The sequence below is a fragment of the Pseudopodoces humilis genome, chromosome 3 (genome assembly GCF_049639895.1).
Source record: "Pseudopodoces humilis isolate 2021_Gansu_Grassland_sample_001 chromosome 3, ASM4963989v1, whole genome shotgun sequence".
In the NCBI taxonomy this organism is placed as follows: domain Eukaryota; kingdom Metazoa; phylum Chordata; class Aves; order Passeriformes; family Paridae; genus Pseudopodoces; species Pseudopodoces humilis.
The window spans coordinates 33,995,292-34,016,482 of record NC_142202.1 but is presented as its reverse complement, the minus strand read 5'-3'; the positions used below and the strand labels follow the sequence as shown (position 1 = coordinate 34,016,482).

At 34.5% G+C, this 21,191-nt stretch overlaps 1 protein-coding gene across 4 annotated transcripts in view; it reads right to left on the bottom strand.

Moving 5' to 3' along the window:
* CNST (consortin, connexin sorting protein) overlaps positions 1-21,191 on the bottom strand; it is a 49,507-nt gene that overhangs the window by 14,835 nt on the left and 13,481 nt on the right. For all 4 annotated transcript variants that reach the window (XM_014255970.2, XM_014255972.2, XM_014255973.2 and 1 more), the window contains 7 exons: positions 20,218-20,640; positions 13,520-13,725; positions 10,468-10,498; positions 7,867-7,953; positions 7,265-7,379; positions 4,739-4,760; positions 4,476-4,572 (listed from right to left, as the gene is read on the bottom strand). In XM_014255970.2, coding sequence (XP_014111445.2) covers positions 4,476-4,572; positions 4,739-4,760; positions 7,265-7,379; positions 7,867-7,953; positions 10,468-10,498; positions 13,520-13,725; positions 20,218-20,590 — 931 coding nt within the window. In that variant the 5' untranslated portion in view covers positions 20,591-20,640. The remainder of the gene's footprint in view (positions 1-4,475; positions 4,573-4,738; positions 4,761-7,264; positions 7,380-7,866; positions 7,954-10,467; positions 10,499-13,519; positions 13,726-20,217; positions 20,641-21,191) is intronic.

Here is a 21,191-nt window from a genome sequence, read left to right as displayed (position 1 = left end):
TTGATTAACACTAAACTAAATAGAAATTACATTTCCCATAAATGGAAAGCATAAAAAGATACTGCTTTTTGGATCAGTAAGTTTACATATTAAAAATGTCATTTGATGCAGCTTATTTCTGTATTCATATTTACAATACATATGAAAATTATTTTTTCTTATCTGAAATTTCAGAGACACACAAGGAGTTCTACATAGCTTGTGAATTCACCTACTGTTGGCATGATGTGCTGATGAAGGAGTAGATGGTTAGCCCAAGTTGTCTATGAAATTATTAGCTATTAACCATTTCAAGAAAACCAAAACTCTGTTTTTAGGCTTGAAAAGAGAGAAAAGGGCTGTTAAGAATTAAAGTATCAAAGAATGCTAGCTATGACAGAAGCTGCCTTTTATTCCATACTTCAATAAAAAACTAAGTTAATACTATGTTATAATAGGACTACTGTTGCAGTAATATTAATAACCTCAATCAACAAATTAATAATTTTAGGAAACACTTATTTGAGCTTTTTGGTCTTAGTGAAGAACAGAAAGATCTTATGAACAGATTAATAAAGATTGTCAAACAATGTCCTTCTTAACTGAGTTCTCTATGACAATTTTATTCTTCCTCACCTGTTAAAACCTCTCTTAAAATGTGAGCAATTTCCTGAACTTGCTACACAAAATAGTCACATTCATTAAAACAAATATATGCATTAATTCATTGTACTAAACAATTTCATTAAATTCCAAACTATCCCCCTTTTAATGGATAATGAAATGCAAGTTAGCATGGAAACAACAGACTTGAAAACTGAAAAAGAGAATATCCAAGCAAATCAAAATGTGGAGAAAAGTATCAGAATGACATTAGCAGACAGAAAGAGTACGAGGAACCTAACTTCTGTAAAACACTGAAAGAATAGGTGTGAGACAGGGACTTTTTAAAAATTAGACACAGATGAGTAGATAGCTCAAGGGATTTGTAATGGGATACTGAGTCCTTCACATACAGGTCATGAGTTCAAACACAGCCTGTATTATTGGTACAAGATTTTGTTACCATCTGTCAATTTTTCCTAGTGGATACATCCACATCACAACAGGCATCTTTGTTGGCAGCCCCAGCTGCAACAAAGATTAAATGGAATCGGAAATTAAATCAGATTCTTTACTGTAAAAGGTGTCCCTTGAGCTCAGGGCACTGTTCCTAAGAAAGCAATAAATTATCCTAGCACTGTTATCTAACTGCAGCAGTACAAGAACTGGGATGCAATGATCATTCACATCAGGTTTTCAGCAGTGTCCAATATTTACAACTACTTCAGGCAACCCTTGCCCACTATAGTCTGAAGGCAAGTTAAGACAAATACTTGAAGATTTAATTAGAAAAGATGCCTTTGCCCACACTGAGTTAACTGGAGACATACCCACCAGGGGCAGTAATTTTTACCTAACTGACAGAGGTTCAACCAAGTGTCTACTGAAATTTTTTTAGCAACAGAAGTACCTAGGGTAATTTATAAAATGGTTTATTTTCCCCTTAACAGAGTTGACAACAATTAGAATTGACAACAAAATTGGTTTGTTCATCACAGAAACCTGTAGGTACCACTTGGTCTCATTAATCCAAGACGCCTAGCAGACAGAGTACTGATCTGCAATCTATCTACCAATGGAGAATTCACACTTCTCCATCCTTGTCCTTCTTCCCCATCAAAAGCAAATCCCACAGGACCTAAAAGAAAACAGGGTATAAAGAATTCATCCCCATCCTGGAAACAAGTCTAAACTATATGTACACACTGTAAATTTATGCTAAGGGTTTTGTTAAATTCAGTATTTTGTTAGGAAGGTTTTAATGAAACACATTAATTTATCTTTAGTTAACACCAAGTCTATTAAGTTTCTGCTATTAGTCAGAAACTGAAGAAATTAATGGGTAAAGGATGTATCAAATCTCATCTTTTAATATATACACACAGTATCAAGAGTCAAATTCTCGCTGTTGGTAGATTTCACAGAGTGAAAATCTGCCAGAAAGTAAAATGAAATAGAACAGACCATTCACAGCCCTTGCTCAGAAGGGCAGAAAACTAATTAGGTACTGTCCCAGGAATCTTGACTGGATGACTTCTTACAAAGCTGTTTGTTGGTCGCTATAGTCCCAGGAGAGAGGAATTGTGAATTCTTAGGATCAACTGCCTACAGAGGCTCAAACTATGTTCCCATATACCCTAGCAGATCAATGGAGTAATTTTTGCTTCAGATTACCAGAGAAGTCTGATTTTACATCAAAGATACTACTATAGTGCAATGCAACAATCTCTAGAATGTAATATAGATATTACTACAACGCATTTTATGTACTCTTATTGATAATTGCTACATAAATTCTTATTCAATATGAATCCATATGAAGGCCAGTTCTCAAAACACTTGACTTTCCTTTTCCTGTCTTACTGTAAGTCAGACTTATACTACAAGCAGCTAAATGAGTTAAGTATTTCTTCCTGTGATTTGGCAGATACAGATATAAGAAAAGTAAAACTTTACATGTTTACTTCTCATTTTTAATTTCATTTTTCATTTTTTTTTGTAGAGGAAAAAAACACCTAGAAAGCAGAAGTCAAGCATTTTAAGTTTTCAGTGGGAAGGCCCATGCATTTAGGCTACTGCTGAAAAGGTTAAATATTAGGAACTGTATGTTTATTGCAATATAGGATTCTGCTGGGGTTCAGGCAAAATCAAGAACCTGTCCCAAATGGTCATACTGCTGCTAGTCCTGAGCTGGATTACTCACGCACAGCTTGTTATCTGAATGTTATTTCAGACTATGAATCACCTGATCGTCAAATTTCTGTATTTGGTTCATACTGATGCATTCCCTACCCAAATCCTTCTAACTGCAGCAAAACTCCATGCCCATGCTACCGATACATTGACACTGAAGGACAGCAGCAGCTAATGACCACATGCTGCCTGAACAGCTGCTCACACTCATTCATTGCTTCCTCAAGAACACCCACTAATCTTGTGAAAAGCATCTTTTGCAAATCTCAACCATTTAAACTTGAGTTAGGGTGAAAATATTCCTATCTTTGTATTGAAAGTACTTATCACTGCTGAAAAATTCTCAGCAGAACTGCTTTTTATTGGATGACACAGCTTTATTAATTTACCAAAAAGAGCCCAAAGATTTTTATGATATTATTGCAAGATTTACATTAAGAGAAAGGCATGAAAAGATACATTTACACCATTAATTCCTTCCACATTAAGTCAAGATGTTGTACTAGAGTATTTCAACATTGAAACAAAATGCTCTTGAATTCATGATGAACATTCAAATGTTCAGAAATTCTGCTCTCCAGAAAGCTTTTGTTCCTGCTTGGAATAAAATCAGAGGAAAAACTGTAATATTCTATTTTTTTTCCATGTGAATTTTCAACCATCCAAAAATAAAAAGCACTGTCTTCTTTTGATCTGCTTTCTGAGCTGTGGAACATGTTTGTTTCATGTTTCTAATGCTATATGTTTAATTAGGTTACAAGAATAAAAGTGGAGAAATAGGGGTCATGGTAAAAGAGCATGGTGGTAGAGAGGCTCCACACATGTAAATGCACACTTGCAGGATAGTTTAGGTTGAAAGGGACCTCATAAGGTCACTTAGGCCAGTTCTCATCTTCTGAGGAATTCTAACTGTTTTTGAGGAAAGGTACTTAGCTAAAGCCAGTTTTGGCAACTGGTATATCTAAATACTAGAAACTTTTTGCTCAGAGAGAGGAGAACAAAAGCACTGCCTGGTTGGCTACCAATATTCCTTCTCACTCTGTCTCCATTTTAACAATTCCTTAATTTGTAAATGTTTCATAAGAACCCAAAGATTCTAACAAATTACTCAAACAAAACAGACACTGCCCCAAGGCAGAAAAAGGAAAATGATGCTGACATGAAAGTATGTACTAAAAACTTAAGTTCATTCAGTAAGAATGTTTTTCTCTTCAAGATCCCCCAAAGGCTTCATCATTTTCTGTGTTGCTTCAGAAAAATGCATATCAAAATCAGTACACTGCATGTAACTTAAAATAGTTACTAATACTGTTAACTATACCCCATTGCCACACCTCAGAATGTCTGTCACCAGGTTGATTACCTAGTATATATTTGTATACATACAAATTATGCATCTTATCTCTAGTTTTATAAAATTTTGTAGCTTAAATAAGCTTCTATAAATACATGGATATTTAAGACTTTTTTTTGATGAAAGCTGGAATTACTTTACTACTATGAATATCAATGACTAATTAAAATTGCATTATTTATCCATTGTGCTGATAAAAAAAATAATCATCCATTTGTGCATCTGTAGAGATCCAACAAATGCTGTAGCTTCAAATGAAATAGCTTCATTTTACTTACAGGAATATGTCATTACATAATGATTATTGTAATATTTAAAACAAATGTATGCACATGTATACACATACCTGATTGAAAAGCAGTAGCTTCTCTTTCCTTTAATGTTCTGGATTCCATTAACTGAGGCAAATAACTGCTTTCCCATGTATTTTCTGCAGCTACTAGCTGTAAAATATGATAGTATTACCTGTAATTTTTGGAATTAAACAGTAATGCTATGACTTTTTGAGACATTCAAACTTCAAAAAGGTTCTAAAGATTTTATCTAATATTTAAAATATATTTATTACCAATTTTTGACAAAGCAAAATTCAATTAAACAGCTGCTTACCTTATTTTTGGATGTCTGTGGCCTGCAGCAATAAAGGAAAAAAGAATAAATTAAACAATCTAATGGCAACATTCTTCATAATACATCCAAGTGAAATCTTAGAAATCTTTGCTCTGCTCTAAAAATAGCACAGAACTTTTCCATTGAAAGTGTCAACCTGCTAGCATACTTCCAAACTCAGAGTTGTACTTGCATGAATATAATCAGCAGACCAATTAGCCCTAACACTGTTCCACCTAACTGAGAAAGCAGTCAGAAGAAAATTTACTGCAACATATCAAGCAATGTACATTCCTGTAAAGGGTTATGCTCAGAAGGAACTCTACTAACTTTAAAAATCAAATAAGAACTTGATATCTACTATATTTAAAATAATGATCACTATAAAAGAGACTGAGGAATGAAATGTCCTCGCCAAAAAATGTATTTCCCTCTCCAGACTGGGACGTTTTCTGGATTCTGTAGGGTACAGCAGCTCCCGCTGACTCCATTCAGATTCACAGGTAAATCAACGCTGCTCACAGTCAGTGTGGACTTTGCCAGCTGGATAGAGATTCATGCACAATGTGATTTATCACACACAATCTGTCTTGCAGTCCTTCATACAGCAATGAAGATAAAATGTGGAGCATTTTATTTAAAGCTACTAAAACATAACGGAGAGACAAGGGAGGAGTACTGAGGTTCATATTCTCTAACAAAAACTTCAAAAAGTTACATTGACTTTTAAATTTTACCATTTAACCTTCAAATAAAGGACATTCAAAACCATCTCTAAAGAGCAAACATGTCCAGTATGTAGCTGAAAACCTTGAGTATCAGAAAAAGTTACATTACTTTCAATTATGAAAGCAAAATGCTCACATTTTCCAAGACCTGCATGCTATTAATTAAAAATAAAAGTGTAATTTTAATTAAAAAGTGAAATGAATTTAAAGCTTAGGAAAAACTTCCTATATGAAACCTATATGAAACTAAATAAAAGCAAATAGGCTTTTGCCAAGAGAGTTCAAAAGAATAATAATATTAAATATAGAGCACTGATCACAGCAAATGAGCACAAGCCTTAATTTTTATCAAATTGCAGGGCTTCTCAGAACAGGGAACGATATTTCAAAACTGAAATGAAGGAGAAAGCGGAGTTATTCCCAACAAAGTGACAACCCAGGTGACAACATGGAGGGGCTGCTCGGTTCAGCATACAAATCTCAGCAGACTTGAGTCTCAGCCTTTCTGTGGGCTTGCAAGGTTGTGTGCAGGGAAACACGAGCTAGGGCAGCTGCAGGCGCTCAGTGCAACCTCTCAGTTTGCACACTGCGGGTGCAGTCCTGCAGCTCCAGTGCTACACATGCCCCCTCTTTCTGTGGAAATGCAGGAATACCTCTTCAGGGGCTCCCTCCCAAAGGCATTCAAAATACATAAAAAAATCCCTGCATGAAGTCTGGAAATCAGCCAGGGTGTTTTCAAACTTTGGTACCATTACCCAGAAGAAAAAACTTTGATTGCCATATCATACTCTTTATGAGCAACAGCAGCATTTTGGCTTTTGTTATATCCAGACTGACAATGCAATTGCAAGGCCAATGCAAATGTACCAGAGAAAGTTCTCTCTCCCCATCTAATTGAGAGCATCTCGCCTGCCACAGGCAGGCCTCTTCACAGTCTTTGAATGTGGTTAGTTTCCTAACTGCTGTTGGCTGATCATTTTTCAGTTGCAGCTCATATGATTTTTTTCCATTTGTGCCTTAAAATCAATGTTTGGACAGTAGGACATTCACTCATGAAAGAACAGATCTCCTCCTCCTCCTCCTTCCTGATAGGAACAACCCCCTAACTGTTACTACCCAGAAAGGCACCCTAGGCACAAGTTTGTTATACTGTAATACACTGATTCAGGAGGCTGATGGATCAGGCAAGGCAGCTATGAACTGAGATTTCAGAATACTGTCATGCTGGGAAAGTACAGAATCACTGCTTCATGTAAATGCAACCTATATGAAATTACTAGAAGATAACAAGAACTACTTTAAGCATTAAGGAATTGTCTTAAAATGGGGAAATTTGGGAATAAAATCCTGTAGGGTAAGTATGGGTGCTGAAGTCTGAGATGCTGGACACTTGCATTTTGAAACAATGATAAAACTAATAGGTATTAGACACGAACACCATCATTAGTTCTACAGTCTCCCTCTTCTTAAATTAACACAATTCAGTTTTTACTTTGGCTGAAAAAATAAAACTCAAAACTCCATTTCTGGAAAACTGATGATTTGCTAAAACCAGTCCAGATCTGCATACATTCATCTTCATACATTCCTCAAACAATATTAAAATAACGTGAAAACTGATGGTAACAAATATTTTAGTTACACATCAGAAAGAACCACCACTTTATAACCAAATTCAGGTCAGCAGGATGCAACTTTTATTTTGACACTGACTATTTTGGAACACCCCTAATGGCAAGGAGACAACAGCTACAGTAACACATTAGTTTGAAAAATAATAATACTTTCTTATACTTACTGTTGATGGGAAGAGCAAACTCTAGTAAGCTTTTCCAGTTCTTGGCCGCTCAGTTCTTTATCTGAATTCCTCAGTGTTGTAACTGGACTTGCAATTGCTGTTTTCCATTTTCTTTCTAAATTAAATCAAAATAGTTTTTGCTCAAGATACGATAAAAGTAGCATTTTTATAATAAATAAATAATAAATAAATAATAAAATAATAATAAATAAATAAATAAATGGAGAAATATTGACAGCTTTTCTGTGTATGTTCTACAGTCTCATTTCAGACTATGTAGAACAGCATCCTACTCTTTCAGACAACACTTTATTTTTATCACATTGGATTCACTGACCCTAACCCAAAAATAAGCTTGAAACAACTGTGGATCAAAATACTGATTAACACAACAAAGAATTACAAACTATTTGCACCTTTATAATTTAATGTGTGCAAACAAATCCAAAGCAGGAATACCCTTCTTGTAAGAAGCTTAGAGAAAGTCTGATATAAATGCTGCTTTTGCTATGTAACTTTTTCAGCATGGAAAATGTAACTCTATTACTTAGAAATACAAACTAAAGTCTTTCTTCTACCGTGTTAGTTTAGCTGGTACTCACCCCACTGTTCCTGTATGGAAGAAAGATTTGCAAGCAGCTGCTCATGATAAAGTCGTTCAAGCTGAATGAACTTCATGGCCTTCTCATCTGAATGGAAGGTTAAAGGCAAATGCACACATATGTGGATAGGGTATGACTTACTTATAACTGGCATCATGTTTGAAAGGGAAGTAATTATACACTTGAAATTTACAATAAGTTAATCAAAATGAATAATAGCTAGCATCCTGATTCCTGTGCAAGAAAGAAAAAAAAATAGCAGATATGAGAATGGCGAGCAAGAAGTAAAATAAATTGAGAAACACCAAAAAAAATGAAAATCCCATTCTTTTCAGCAGCTACCTCTTCCTGAAGCACAACAAAAGGTTTTCTTTGAAAAGAAATTACTGAAATGTTACTGTGCTGATAACTTTGCCAAAAAAATGAAATCTCTGGGAAATGAAAAGCAGAACAATGACACAAATACCAGCACAGAACTCTCAAGAAATACAAATATCCCAATAACCATGACTAACTGAAAATATGGCTCCTTTCTACTGACCAGCTGGAGACAGTATTAAACAATTGATCCAACTTCATCTTTTGAAAAATACCTGCCCCCTTTTCAACCATTGTATACAACACTGCTGGACTGCTGAGTTTACCTTTTGTCTTCCTGAAGATTCTGCTCGCCTTTCTTCTATATGAAGAACTCTTTGCCTTTGCTTATGGTTATCAATATATTCACAAAGGTATACTGATAGTCACATATTTTAGAATAGTCAGGATAATTCTAGTTCCACCAAGCCTGACTTGTTGTTGTGCTGTTTAAAGCTGTTTTACCAGCTATTTGAAAAGTAATTCTACAATACAATGAGAAGTACAGTGAATGAAGTTCTTAGTAATACAGAAAACCCACTTTCTATTATTCATGCTAATTAAAACACTGGAGTAATTATTACAAGAGCACAACCAGTACTTCTTATTCTGGTTAGCCTCATGCAACTGCATGGCTTATGAACAACAACATTAATGGAAAGAATATTCTCTGTCTTCAGGAAATTTGTTATTAGAAACAGAATTACAGATCACAGAGAGAGCCTTAGAGGACCACAGAAACAAACCCTGAATTATTGTTAATATGAGGTTACACACTGGATGAATTAAAAAGTCTGTCATGGATAATTAATACAGTGCAACATGATCAAGTAAGTTCTTTATTAACATCAGGAAACTGATGGCTGAAGGTACAGCAGAGATATCCTTCATAAATATGTATTATATAGTGGTGTTGAATTCCACACATCAGGTATACATTGCATTAAAAAATATTTCCTTTGATCAGCTTTAAATAGAGTGCCTTTCAATTAAAGCAACTTCGATGAAAGAGGAACAGTTTCGACCACACTGTTTAAATTTTAAATTTGCTGTATTCCCACCTGCACAATAATTTACTACAGATTTTTTTCCATGCCTTTAATTTGTGTTGTGCAATTCACATTTTCTGATGGACACTTTTGAATTAGAAGGACCAAAAAAAACCCCACAGTCCTCTAAAACAGTTATGGATATTTTATTTTATACGTTGCTTTTATAATATTGCAATTGTTAGCTCTCTGGTTTTATCTACAGGCTAATATAATTTGTCTAGGTTTCTTATACTTTGATATTTAGTCTGCTAAACAATTACCTATTTGCTGTATTTTGTTTGTAGAAATTACATAGTAAAGAAATAATCTGTATGCACAAATTCTGTAATATATGATGCATCTTAGTGAATCATATATACCTTAAGGGCTTACCACTGGCCTCCTCTTTTTATAATCTGATAGTTTTCCCTTTAAAGCAAAGAGGAAATCCCAGTCTACCTTTTCTAAAATTCTAACTTAACCTTAAGGTTTAATATTATTATTCTCTCACACAATTACTGAAGTATATCAGAATAATTATCAGCAGTTCAACTATTACAATTTTTGAACCAAACTTACTTGCATTATCTAGGAACAAATCAAAATAAACTAGACTATTTGAACTGTTCCCAGAAGCAATTATCCATATTTTCCTACCAATTTCTCAGACCACCTTGATATGATTTTGACTAATTAGCATTTGTCAAACACCATTTTGCTATTGTTTGCAGGTTGCTGATCACAGTTCCATGTGTTTGGTACTTTTATTCCAATATAGACATTTTTAGTACATATTCTAATCAACTGTTGTGACAATTTTATTATTACTGTTAGTATCCTATTTGATATAATATATATCATACCTCTACACCAGACATTTTCCTAGTTACTAATATTTAGAATAGAAGTTACCTTATGAATACAAAAGTTATTTGAAAATATTTTCTTATTTCCTTGTTTATGCCCAGCTACAAATGATTGCATCAGTATAGCTGTTGGAAGTGAATTTATCTTTCAGCTCACATTCCAGTATCTTGATTAAGGAGGATTTGCTAGCATGTGGTATATTCACTCATGGGTAAATTATGGTTGTTCACTTCTTTCTTACCCTGACCCACAAGATTTAAGTTAGCAGCAAAGCATTTGACTTTTATGTCTTATCATGCCACATTATTTTAATACCATGCAACAATTTCTGCAAGTAAAAGGATACATTCCTCCTCTTGAAAATAGGTCTCAGCTATCTGCAAAAGTGAAAAAAAAATTAAGAATTTATGTGGTAAGGATGTAATATAAACTTTTTATCATAGTTTTAATCATATAGTTTGCAGGGTCCCATTTAGTTTGGGTAAAATATGAATCTTCTGACAAAATACATGCATTCATATTCTAGGGGAAAGACCAAAGAAATTTTAAGTCCTCTCACACAAAACAGATTCACCCAAATCTTAGTAGGGTTTTATGTTGCTGCAACTATAAAAAATTTTTCAGCAACATTTTTAGTTATCTTAATAGAAAGCTTTAAAATGACCTACAACAGAAACACATTCTTTACTGATACAAGTTCAAAAGCCTGAATTCTGTGCCTGACCAATGTTTCCTTATCTTTGATAAAATTAAGATTATTGCTGCGCTCTCCTGACTGCAACGTGTTAAAACAGAAATGGAGGTTTCCTGACTGATGAGAAAAGAACAGTCTTTTGTCTCCCTGGAGACAAAAAATATTTGAGAATTGCAACAATAACTTATTTGTGCTTGTTACAAAACTGTGCAGGCTTTCCTAGAAAGCTGAGGAATACTAACATCTTTATTTGTAAATGCAATGAAATACAAAAAATATAAACCTCAGAAGTATTCCACAGAGCTCTACACTACCAGTGACCTTTACAAGCAGCAACTAATCAGTCCTCGGGGACAGCGGATTTGGGCAGTCTTCCTATTTGCCATGTGTGGTGACGCAAGGCCAGAGCTTGCAAAACGTGTCCAAGAACTGCAGGTACCGTGACACCAGAACATTCGGGTTGATGAATAGTAGATGACTCCCCAATGACTTCTGGGGGAGCACTCAAAAACTCAGTCTCAAAATCTTTGGGACATATCGATTTAAGCAGTCATAATCTTGAGGGCTTAAATAAGCACTTTTGTAGAAGTCTGAAGATGATTGCTCAAAAAAACCAGCAACTTGATAGAGGAGCCTAGATTACAAATTGTATTTCCTGGCTCTCAGCCTTTCTACTAACCACTAGACCATTCTGAGCCCAGTACCTTTGAAAGAGAATCGGTGACTTTTAATGTTCTTTATCTGCACATTTTGTCGGCTGTCCACAATAGCCTCCTAAGAATTTTTGGAGCTGCCAAAGCTCTACCTATGTTTATATATAAAAATACTTCTTAGACTCTGTAATAAGTCTTAAACAAATCAAATTAATCCCATTCAAGATAGGGAAAAAATTACATCCTATTTTAATTAGAAGTTGACTCTTAGAATAACCCTTGCTATCCAACAACCTTTAAATATTCAATACAGGCTTCCCACAAACACCATGGATTGTTAATACTCCAGAACATCTGACACAGCTCTTGATTTTACATTGAATTTTGTCATAGAGAATAGAAAGAGAATGTGATGGAAGAGTATTTGCTAGGCTTGGTTTAATGGTACTGTCAGGCTGTATTAGCAATCTGAATAAAAAAAAATAGACTGAAGATGACAGGTTAATTCACTAGAAAGGGAAAATATTCTTAAGAGACTCACTTTCAGGAATGCTAAACTTAAAATCCTTCCCCCTCCTATCCTCAATTCAAAAAAACAGGTTACGATCCTTTTAAAGTCCATTAGCTTTCTTTCAAGCACTCCCTTCAAAATGCTTGATAATTTTTAGGAAAAAAGAAATAGTGTTTGAATACTTTTCAATCTGAATATACAGATTCTGTTCTCAGTTCTGTCACAGTTCTGGTATGACTTTCAAAAGGTTCTTCCCCTTAGTGTTTGGCTTCCTCATCTAAAAAGCAACAGATTTCACCTCCATCATGTGCAATTGATTTCCTTGATGTTTGTAAAGCATTTTAAGTTTTTGCCCTATCTTGTTTTCCAAAAATGACCTGTGTACTGACTCATGAACAACCACCAAATCTGATGAGGCTTAAAAGTACAAATTGACAACCCTAAAGCTAAGCTTCTTGTAAGTTAAGGGACAGTATCAAATATCTTAACCATGGATTAGAAAAAATGATTTAAAATTCTGTGTCAAATGTAGATTATCTCTAATATGCTAGCCTAAAGAGAAACCACTTTCTCCCATATAATCTCTTATTTGTGTCAAAGAAGAAGAATGCAGGAATGTCATTGCAGTTTAGAAATTTAAAATACCTTTCAAAATAAAGACAATGCATCTGAGTCAAATCAGGCAGGTATAGTATCTACATATGGCCCATATTAGACACCACAGCCAAGCAAAAGGTCTTCTAGTCTGCTCTTAGTCAGACACAACTAAACAGTATTAATTTACAGTTTAGTAAATTAATCATCATAGCATCAAATTCTATTCACATATTTTTCTTCATCATAACCTCCAGAAGAAAAAGAAACATACTGACCAGTTTGTAAGAAAGATTGTATTTCAAACCACAGTTTTTCCTTTGGTCTTGCAGGTGTGGCAAGCATGCTTATATAAAGGTATACACTAATTAAACCTCTAATCCTATTATTCATGCATAAAATTTATGCTAAAAAGACGTCTGCAGCAGTAAAAACAATTCCAGATTTAAAATATTATTTATGGATCTACTGTCCTGTAACTATACCAGTGTCTTGCAAACTTTATTCAAGGTATATATTAAATATATATATATATGACTGATTATATATTAAATATATATTTATATAGTACTGAGAAATACATATATAATATAAACATATATTAATATATAATATTAATTATATATTATTAAAGAGCTATTTTCGCAAATCTTCCTGCCAAACTAATTTCACCATTTGAGGAATTAGAAATCCATCCTTAAGAGCTTCCTTTAACTACAGAATATACTTACAAGGCAATTTATAGTTTAACAAATATTAGAGGATCTTAGAGAAGATATTTGCCTTGACCATCTGTTATGCATCAAAATATCCTATATATCATATTCTAAATATCATATAGATATGAATATTGGCATAAATCACATTTATGCATATTTTTCCTAATAAACAAAGGTCTCAAATAAAAATAAAATTTGGTGCAGCACCCCAAAATCACAGAAAGTACCTGATGGAGACACAGTGGCAATATCTTTGAATCCATCTGCTCAACCTCTTCACGGAGCAACGAGAAAAGAGACTGCAACGTTTGCTTTTGGTCTTTTGGATGAAAGTTTTCCTTTGTTTCAACAGCACCTTCAGCCTCCACAAAATCTGTATCTGTAACAAGAGTATTTTCCTCCTGGATGGATGTGGTTCCCATTTTAGAAACACCTTTAAAGAGGGCAAGCACTTAGGTTAGGATTCCAAAAAATACTTGGAGTTGCTTTTTTTAGGAAATTTAATATGAATGTTACGAATAAAAACCTAGTATGTTAAATAACACTGCTGCTAAACTAAATACTGGTCTTGTCAAAATGAGTTGTGACAGGTCTGTCTCACTGTCAGCTCACCTACCCAACAGAACACAGTAACATACATCAGATATATCTGTACACTTCTAACTGGGACCCTGCTTTAATTTATGGGGAAAAAAATCAATGTAGAAAGTGTTATACAGAATTATTAATAAGAGACCAGGATGACCTAAAAGCACTTAGAATGCAGTTTTGTTCAAAAAGGGCAAATAGCAAGTAGTATGAATGAGGTTCTCAGTTTGCTTCTTCCAAGAACCTCATAGAAAGAGTTGTCCTGGTGATGGACAGACACTAGGGTCCATTTTTCAGATGATAACACAGTGGCTCCTCACAGTGACAGCAGGATCTTAAAGGATAGAAAGAAGCAGATGATGACAGTGTGGGATTCTATTTTCTATTGTAGGCAAGAGATGTCTAAGGGGACCGTCCTGCTGAGTGAAAAGGAAGACTCCTCTATATAGTTGGATAGTTTGAGCATCCAGGGAAAGAGGCAGTAGTGCTGATCTATGCTGGTAACAATGACACAAGGCTGTGTACACTGGATTTAGATCCCAGAACTTCTTGCTAGACAGAAAACTAGGTTTGCCATGGTACATTTCTTAGCAGTTCACATTGCCTGTCTCCAGTTTTACAGAAGTCAAAAAAAGTCTGGCCTCCAGGTGGAGTTCTGAAGAATAATGTAAAGCATAACACTGTAAGAATATTACAGGAAGAAACTTTCTGGGTGTAAATCCCTCATTTTCTTGGTAGAACTGCAAAACTTGTTATGTATTTTGATCATTAATATGATAGTTATGAGAAAATGTTACATGAGATTAAGAAAGAAGTGCAGAGTAGTAGTAGTGACAGCAGTAGTGGGAGAAATCAACTACCCATATACTGACTGGATCAGTCTCTCACAAAGACCAATGAATTACAGCTTCCTATAAAACAGTGTTAGGAACAACCAGAAAACTACAGCTGATTCCAACAGTTAATAAACTCCTTTTTATTTCTCCATAAAACATTGAATTTCACACACTTGCATAAGACTGAACTTAAAAAAAACCTCAAAATTATTTAAAACAATTTAGAAAATTTGGCAACAGAAATGTGCACCATAAACTTTTAATAAACTCAAATTATGATAAGTATTGTTCCCCAGTTACACCCATTTTCTGAAAATCATGTTATCATCTGGAAGATGGACAGCTGAGGGCACTGTTTCAAGTATCTTTGTGTCCTCAGCCTGGGCACTTGGTTTCAGACCCCTTTGCTTTCATTGCCACTGAAACCCAATAATGATGACTCAGGTTTAAGATTTAGGACCTAAGAAAGGAATTAGCTTGTCCATGGAAGGCTCCACTATTTCACTTTTGATTATTTTAAACTATTTAGTAAACTATCCAGGTTAGGACTACTAATAATCTCTGCGGGTGGCTATTTTCACAGGGCTTACTGCCAGAAAAAATATGGGTGTAACTTAAAATTGCTTTTTCAAAATTAATGCATATCTCTGAGCTTCCGGTATTTATTTGGGCTTCCTGTGGGCCAAAGGCAATAAGGGACACAACTGGATGAAAGATACAAACCAGGAAATATTTCTAGAGATAGAATTAAGGCTGACTTTAAAAATACAGCTTCCTGTTTAGCACATTATTATGAAACCAGAAAAAAGGATCCTCATGTTCTGGCAAATCTTTTCTCTCAGAAAAACAAATGAAGAAACAAAACATCACTTCAAGCTACACTTTATTAAGCAGTTAATAATCACCTGTCATATCAAAACATGAACACTGACTGCAACGTGCTCAATAAATTATCATGAAAAATCTTCATTTTAATTGGTTCATGATATGGTTGCTAACATGTAGTTTATAAACTGCATTATTATTTGTACATACAGGTGAGCTGTCACTTGGAATCAAATTTTGCCATCAAATTTCTTCCCTGGTTTTGAAAGTGAAGCCTTACAGTTATATGGGTTAATTCTAACTTGTTTGATTTTCAACACAAGGCAGTATTTGTGCCTTAATAGCACTACAACAAAGAACTTTTACTGTATTACTTAGTAATGCTATTTCATCATAAAGATGTGAAGGACTAGGATCCCTATTTATTTTTTCTCCCTACTCTTGGAAACAGTGCACTACTTTTTCCAGGAATCAAACAATCTTAATGTCCAAAGCAGACTTTTTTTTTTTCTTCACTACATACAGGTATCTTACATATATTTCTGATTTTTTTAATATGGAAGGATTACAGTTTTTCACTTTATAAAACACTGATATTTACTCCACCACTGAATGAAGCCAAAGCCTTTATGAAAATGTATGCAAAAAGACACAGAAGACATCAGTGGCCAGGACACTCAGCAGGCCCATGGCAAAGAGCTGTGTTCAAGCTTTTGCTCTGCCAGGCTCACAAATGTTTAACTGACCCCTTCTATGCCCAGCTAGGTGTGCCAATGTTCCCCAAGACAGGAGGAGAAGCAAACTTTCTCCCAATTTCCCCAACAGCTCATAGAAGCAGCCCCATGTTTGCCTAAAAATGATCAAATTTTGACACACTTTGTGAATAAAACCCCACATTTTTCATTATATCTCAAGTTTTTCTCTTTGTCAGTACTGAAAGAATATGAAATTAAGATGCTTTGTTACCTGCCTGAGAATGAATCCAAGGTGTAAGTATGAGGGATTTGCTATCAAAATAAAATTATGGATGTTGCCCTCTGTTTTTTATGTGAATTTTAATTTTCACATGCAGTAGCACTAGCCTAAGCCATCAGTAACAGAAGTTGCTAGTACAGAAAACATATGGCCATCTCTTTTTTTAAACATTCTTTGGTACCCAATACAGAAAGCTGTTTCAGACTTATTCATTCAAGAACTATTGAGGAAAAAATACCAGCAAGTATTTAAAACCTATTTATTTTTAAGAGAAGAGATTTTGAGACAAAAGTCTTGGTGGTAAAGATATAATTTTAACTGAGCAAGCCGAAAATCCTGCTTAGATTGGTACAGAATGCTAAATAAAATAACATTACTTGAATTTTCATGTAATTTGACTATCTTATATTCATGTTTTATTTGTTTCAAGACCAATTCCATCCAAAACACTTTCTTCCTTCCTCCACCTTCAAGCTGCTTTAGGAAATAAGTGGAATAATTTACAGAAAAAGCATATGTTGTAGAATTTAACTCGGGGAAAAAAGATTGAGTGCAGGTTACCATTCTTTACCAGGTTAAGGAATCATATAATGATTTTACAATATTATGTTATGCCATTTGAAAAAAGATGAACTTATTTTCAGAGAACATGGATAATTTGAAGTCCATGTTTACAAAATTATATCGAAACAGATTAAACTTGATTAATCACTAGCTCTACCACTCCAAAGTTAGTACAACTCTTTACAAGGAGTAACATTATGAATAATCACTAAAGTTTAAATTCTTCAGTTAAAATGTACATCAATTCTTTGGTCACTAGTCCTCCCTAACCAGATATAATCATTGTACATTCAAAGCTATGATGAGTAAACAAAAATAATGTGAGAAAAAACTGGGATCTAGAAGCTATAGACTTGTCAATCCACTCTAAATCTCCTACAGCATCAAGAAGGCTAAAAGGAGGTGCTTCATTGAACAAAAAACAGATGAAATCCTGGAACTTCTTACTCCAGGACACTGAAATGGATGCAAAAAGCGACTGTAAGTCAGGTGACAAATTCACTCTGAAGTATTACAGTCTATCAGTTTCCACTTGGGGAAGTCCTGAGATTACTGCAGATGGGGAGCAGAACATGCGAACAAATAACTCCATGTTTGCCTTGCCCTTGTACTCTCACCTACAAATCCTCTGTGGCCTCTGTCAGGGGAAGAATATTGAACCAGAAGGGTCTTCAACCAGACACAATGACTTAAACTTGCATTCGAGTCTACTAATAGTAGAAGCTAGGATAATTTTAGCTTCAAGAAATCCCAAGCATATACAGACAGATAATAATCAAACTTATTACTGTTTATTCTTTAAAATCAACTAGAGGATTTCAAACACATTGCAAGTATAAGTATTCGCTCTTTCTTCTGAAGCAAAAACATGTTGAGAGCGAAAGATTGGCTTCTCTAATGTTCGCCAATATTCTGCTGAGCAAGTCACAAGTAAACAAAAATGACTAAAATGTAATTTTCCATATTCCACATAAATTTCTTTAGTCACTAGCAAGAAGAGGAATATGAAAATTACGCTCTTTAAGACAAACGTCATCTTTTCTAGAATGACAACATCTAACAGCAATCCTAGCAGGTGTGCTTATAGGGAAAAAGATTCATAAATCTCTTCCTTAGTTATGAGTCAAAGTAACTCATCCATGATTTTTCAACAGTTTAAAATATTTTTTTTAAAAAATTGCAACAACAGATGCCATGCAAGTATTTAGTCTGATATTTCAGCTTGCTTATGTGGTGCTCTGCTGTCACCCACTCTGGAATCTTCCACTCTAGTATGATTATTCTCTCCTTTAACTCCGAGTTGGTATAAAGACAAGAAAGCTGGTTTGGACCTTTAACGTAGAGGGTGTAGTGGGATATTCAGGAATCATTTAAAATAGCTGGCGCTGAAAATTAAAATTAGATTGCCACTAAAATAATGACATTTGCAACATCACGAAATTGTGACAGAATCAATTGCATTTTGTGAGAACAGAAGAATCATCATATGGGAGTATCAAAAAAGCTAAATGCATATTAGCTCATAAGCAATGGGAGATATAATGCAATTTTATATTTTCACCTTCCTTTCTAACAATCAAGGTTCTTTAATAATAAAGTAACAAGAGTTTATTCCTAAGAATTCAACAAAACTCTTTAGAGTTTTGCAAGCAGGATGTTCTCTGGTGTGGTTTTTCACATTGCCTGTTTTTTCCATGAAATTTTCTAATTTTTCAGGATTCTGCTCTTCATCTTGAAACTTCAATCTACTGTGGACAGCTTGTTTTGTGGTACTTCTGCATCAGTTCATTTCATTTATCAACAAGAATACAAACTAATGGAGAAAGAATACAAACTAAATTTAACTTAGTTTAAGAGTTTAACAGTGTTTAGGTGAGTTTTTTCCTTCTCTTCCTCTTATTGTGCTTCAGATGCCTCTGTCAACATGTTCATGTATGAACATAACTTCTCATCAACTTGTTTTTTGTTATTTCCATCATACAGATGAGTGGTTCTCAATTACTTCTGCCAATCTCATTTTAATTATTTTATTCTATTATTAAAACTTAAATCTACAGATGAAATATATATACTTATTAAGTGCTGAAGAAAGTTATTGAGAAATAGTTCTCCCTGTAATGACAGATTTCAGAGTGCTCTTATGTCTATTAAAAAATATAATTTTTCTTTTCTAGATTTTGCCTATTTGTGCAAGATACAGAATGCAAGGCTTCCTTTCTTTCCTGTCTTTATCTATTCTATAATCCCTTAAAATCATAATCAGTTTTCAGATTAGGTCATAAAAGACTTGGCATTTATGAGGAAAATTGTATTTTAAAATTATTTAGTTTAAAATGTATGGGGAAAAAAAGCACACGTGAATCAGCTGTTCTTTCAAAGAAACCTATGCATGAAACATACTGATTTTAATTAGTATGTACAGCCCTATGACACACAAGCTTTAGGATGTATGACAAAAACCTAATGTAACATGTTATGTTACACTAAATCCTACTCCTTCAACATGGGAAGAAGGATCTCAAATAAGAACATGCAATAAACATTACATTTTCCTTATCCAACTCATATCCAAAATATCTAAAGAAAAAGTAACATCAAAAATTGTTAAGGACACATTTTTTAACACTTTGTTACCCAAAACACACAACCTAGGATGATCTGGTAAGATTTGAAAAATGTAAGTAAATTTTAGAACAGCAGGGATTAAGCCATTTGGTACTCCTAACAAGATTTCAAATGTTGACATGGGATCAAGACACCAAAATCTGGCACTTGACTATGATGTTCAAATGAACAAAACCATAATTCCAGAATTCCTGTCTATTTTGATTTGGAAGCCAGCTCAATTTCCATACTAACACTGTGTACCTCCCTCTACTCCTGTTTACTTGATGTGTTGCATTTGCTACTTTGTTGTTTAAATACAAAAGGTGAAAACGTGTAGAGTTGAATCTGATTGAAGACTATTAGCTGTCCTGGAAAAAAAAAAAAATTAAACAAACCAAAACCCACCAAACCTTTAGTGAAATGCTAAAAATAATTAGTACAATACCTAAAATATATTTCTTATTACCTCACAGATTTAAACTACAGTGTTACTTCTGAAGTAAACAAAAGAAAAAAAATAAATTAAATACCTTTAGATTTTTTACTGGAGCTTCTTTTGCTTCTTGGACTTCTTTTTCCACTGGGCTGTTTTTCAGTAATAGGCTTTTCCTCCATATGGACATTTACAGATCTCCTCTCAGTCTCACTTTCCTTACAGCTTGGGATCCAGTCTCCACTGTCTGTGTTCTCATTATTATTGATGTTATCCTGTTCACCTTTATCCTGCCCCATAGCAATGTTACTACTGGTCAGAACTTCATTTCCATCACTGTCAAGTTGATTTTCATTTTCATCAGCTGAAGGAATCAAATGAGATGCCAAACCTCCTACCCTATAGTTAGCAGGAAGACTGCCCTTTGAGTCTATTTGCAGATCATTTGGTGGAAAGTCTCTGTCATCCATTAGAGCGTTAGTTGTTGAGCCACTTAATCTCCCTCCAGGTATTTTTAAACCTAAAATATAAAATGGAACAAAGCATTTATAATATGTATAGTCTAATAGATAAATAATGTCAGCCAGTGTCAGCCAATAAAGATTCACATTAGCCAATATACAGAGCTTAAAAGTATGGGGAATTTGTTTCATTCAATGACCCATTTAAAGTCTTAATGCAGGGGATATTTACATAAAAAAAAAACTATGAAGTTGTATTTTTATCCAGTTGTAATTGTTCCAGTTACCTGAGCAAAAGCAACAACTGATCTTTACAGCAGTGTTCCTGCTGTTACAGCTGAGGTAATGAGAAAAACAAAAAGATAAACAGAAGCCACCTCATGTCCATCGTGTCCTTCACCCCCCCCCCTCCCCCCCCCCCCCCCCCCCCCCCCCCCCCCCCCCCGCCCCCCCCCCCCCCCCCCCCCGCCTTTTAAATCCATGGCTAAAACAAAAGCATTCTTGTCACATAAGATCATAGTTTGCCTGAAATAAAAATAAACCAGGGAGGAATAAAAGTAGAACAACTTTTAATTCTGTCAGTGATAGTATCAGATCAAACTTGCAGATA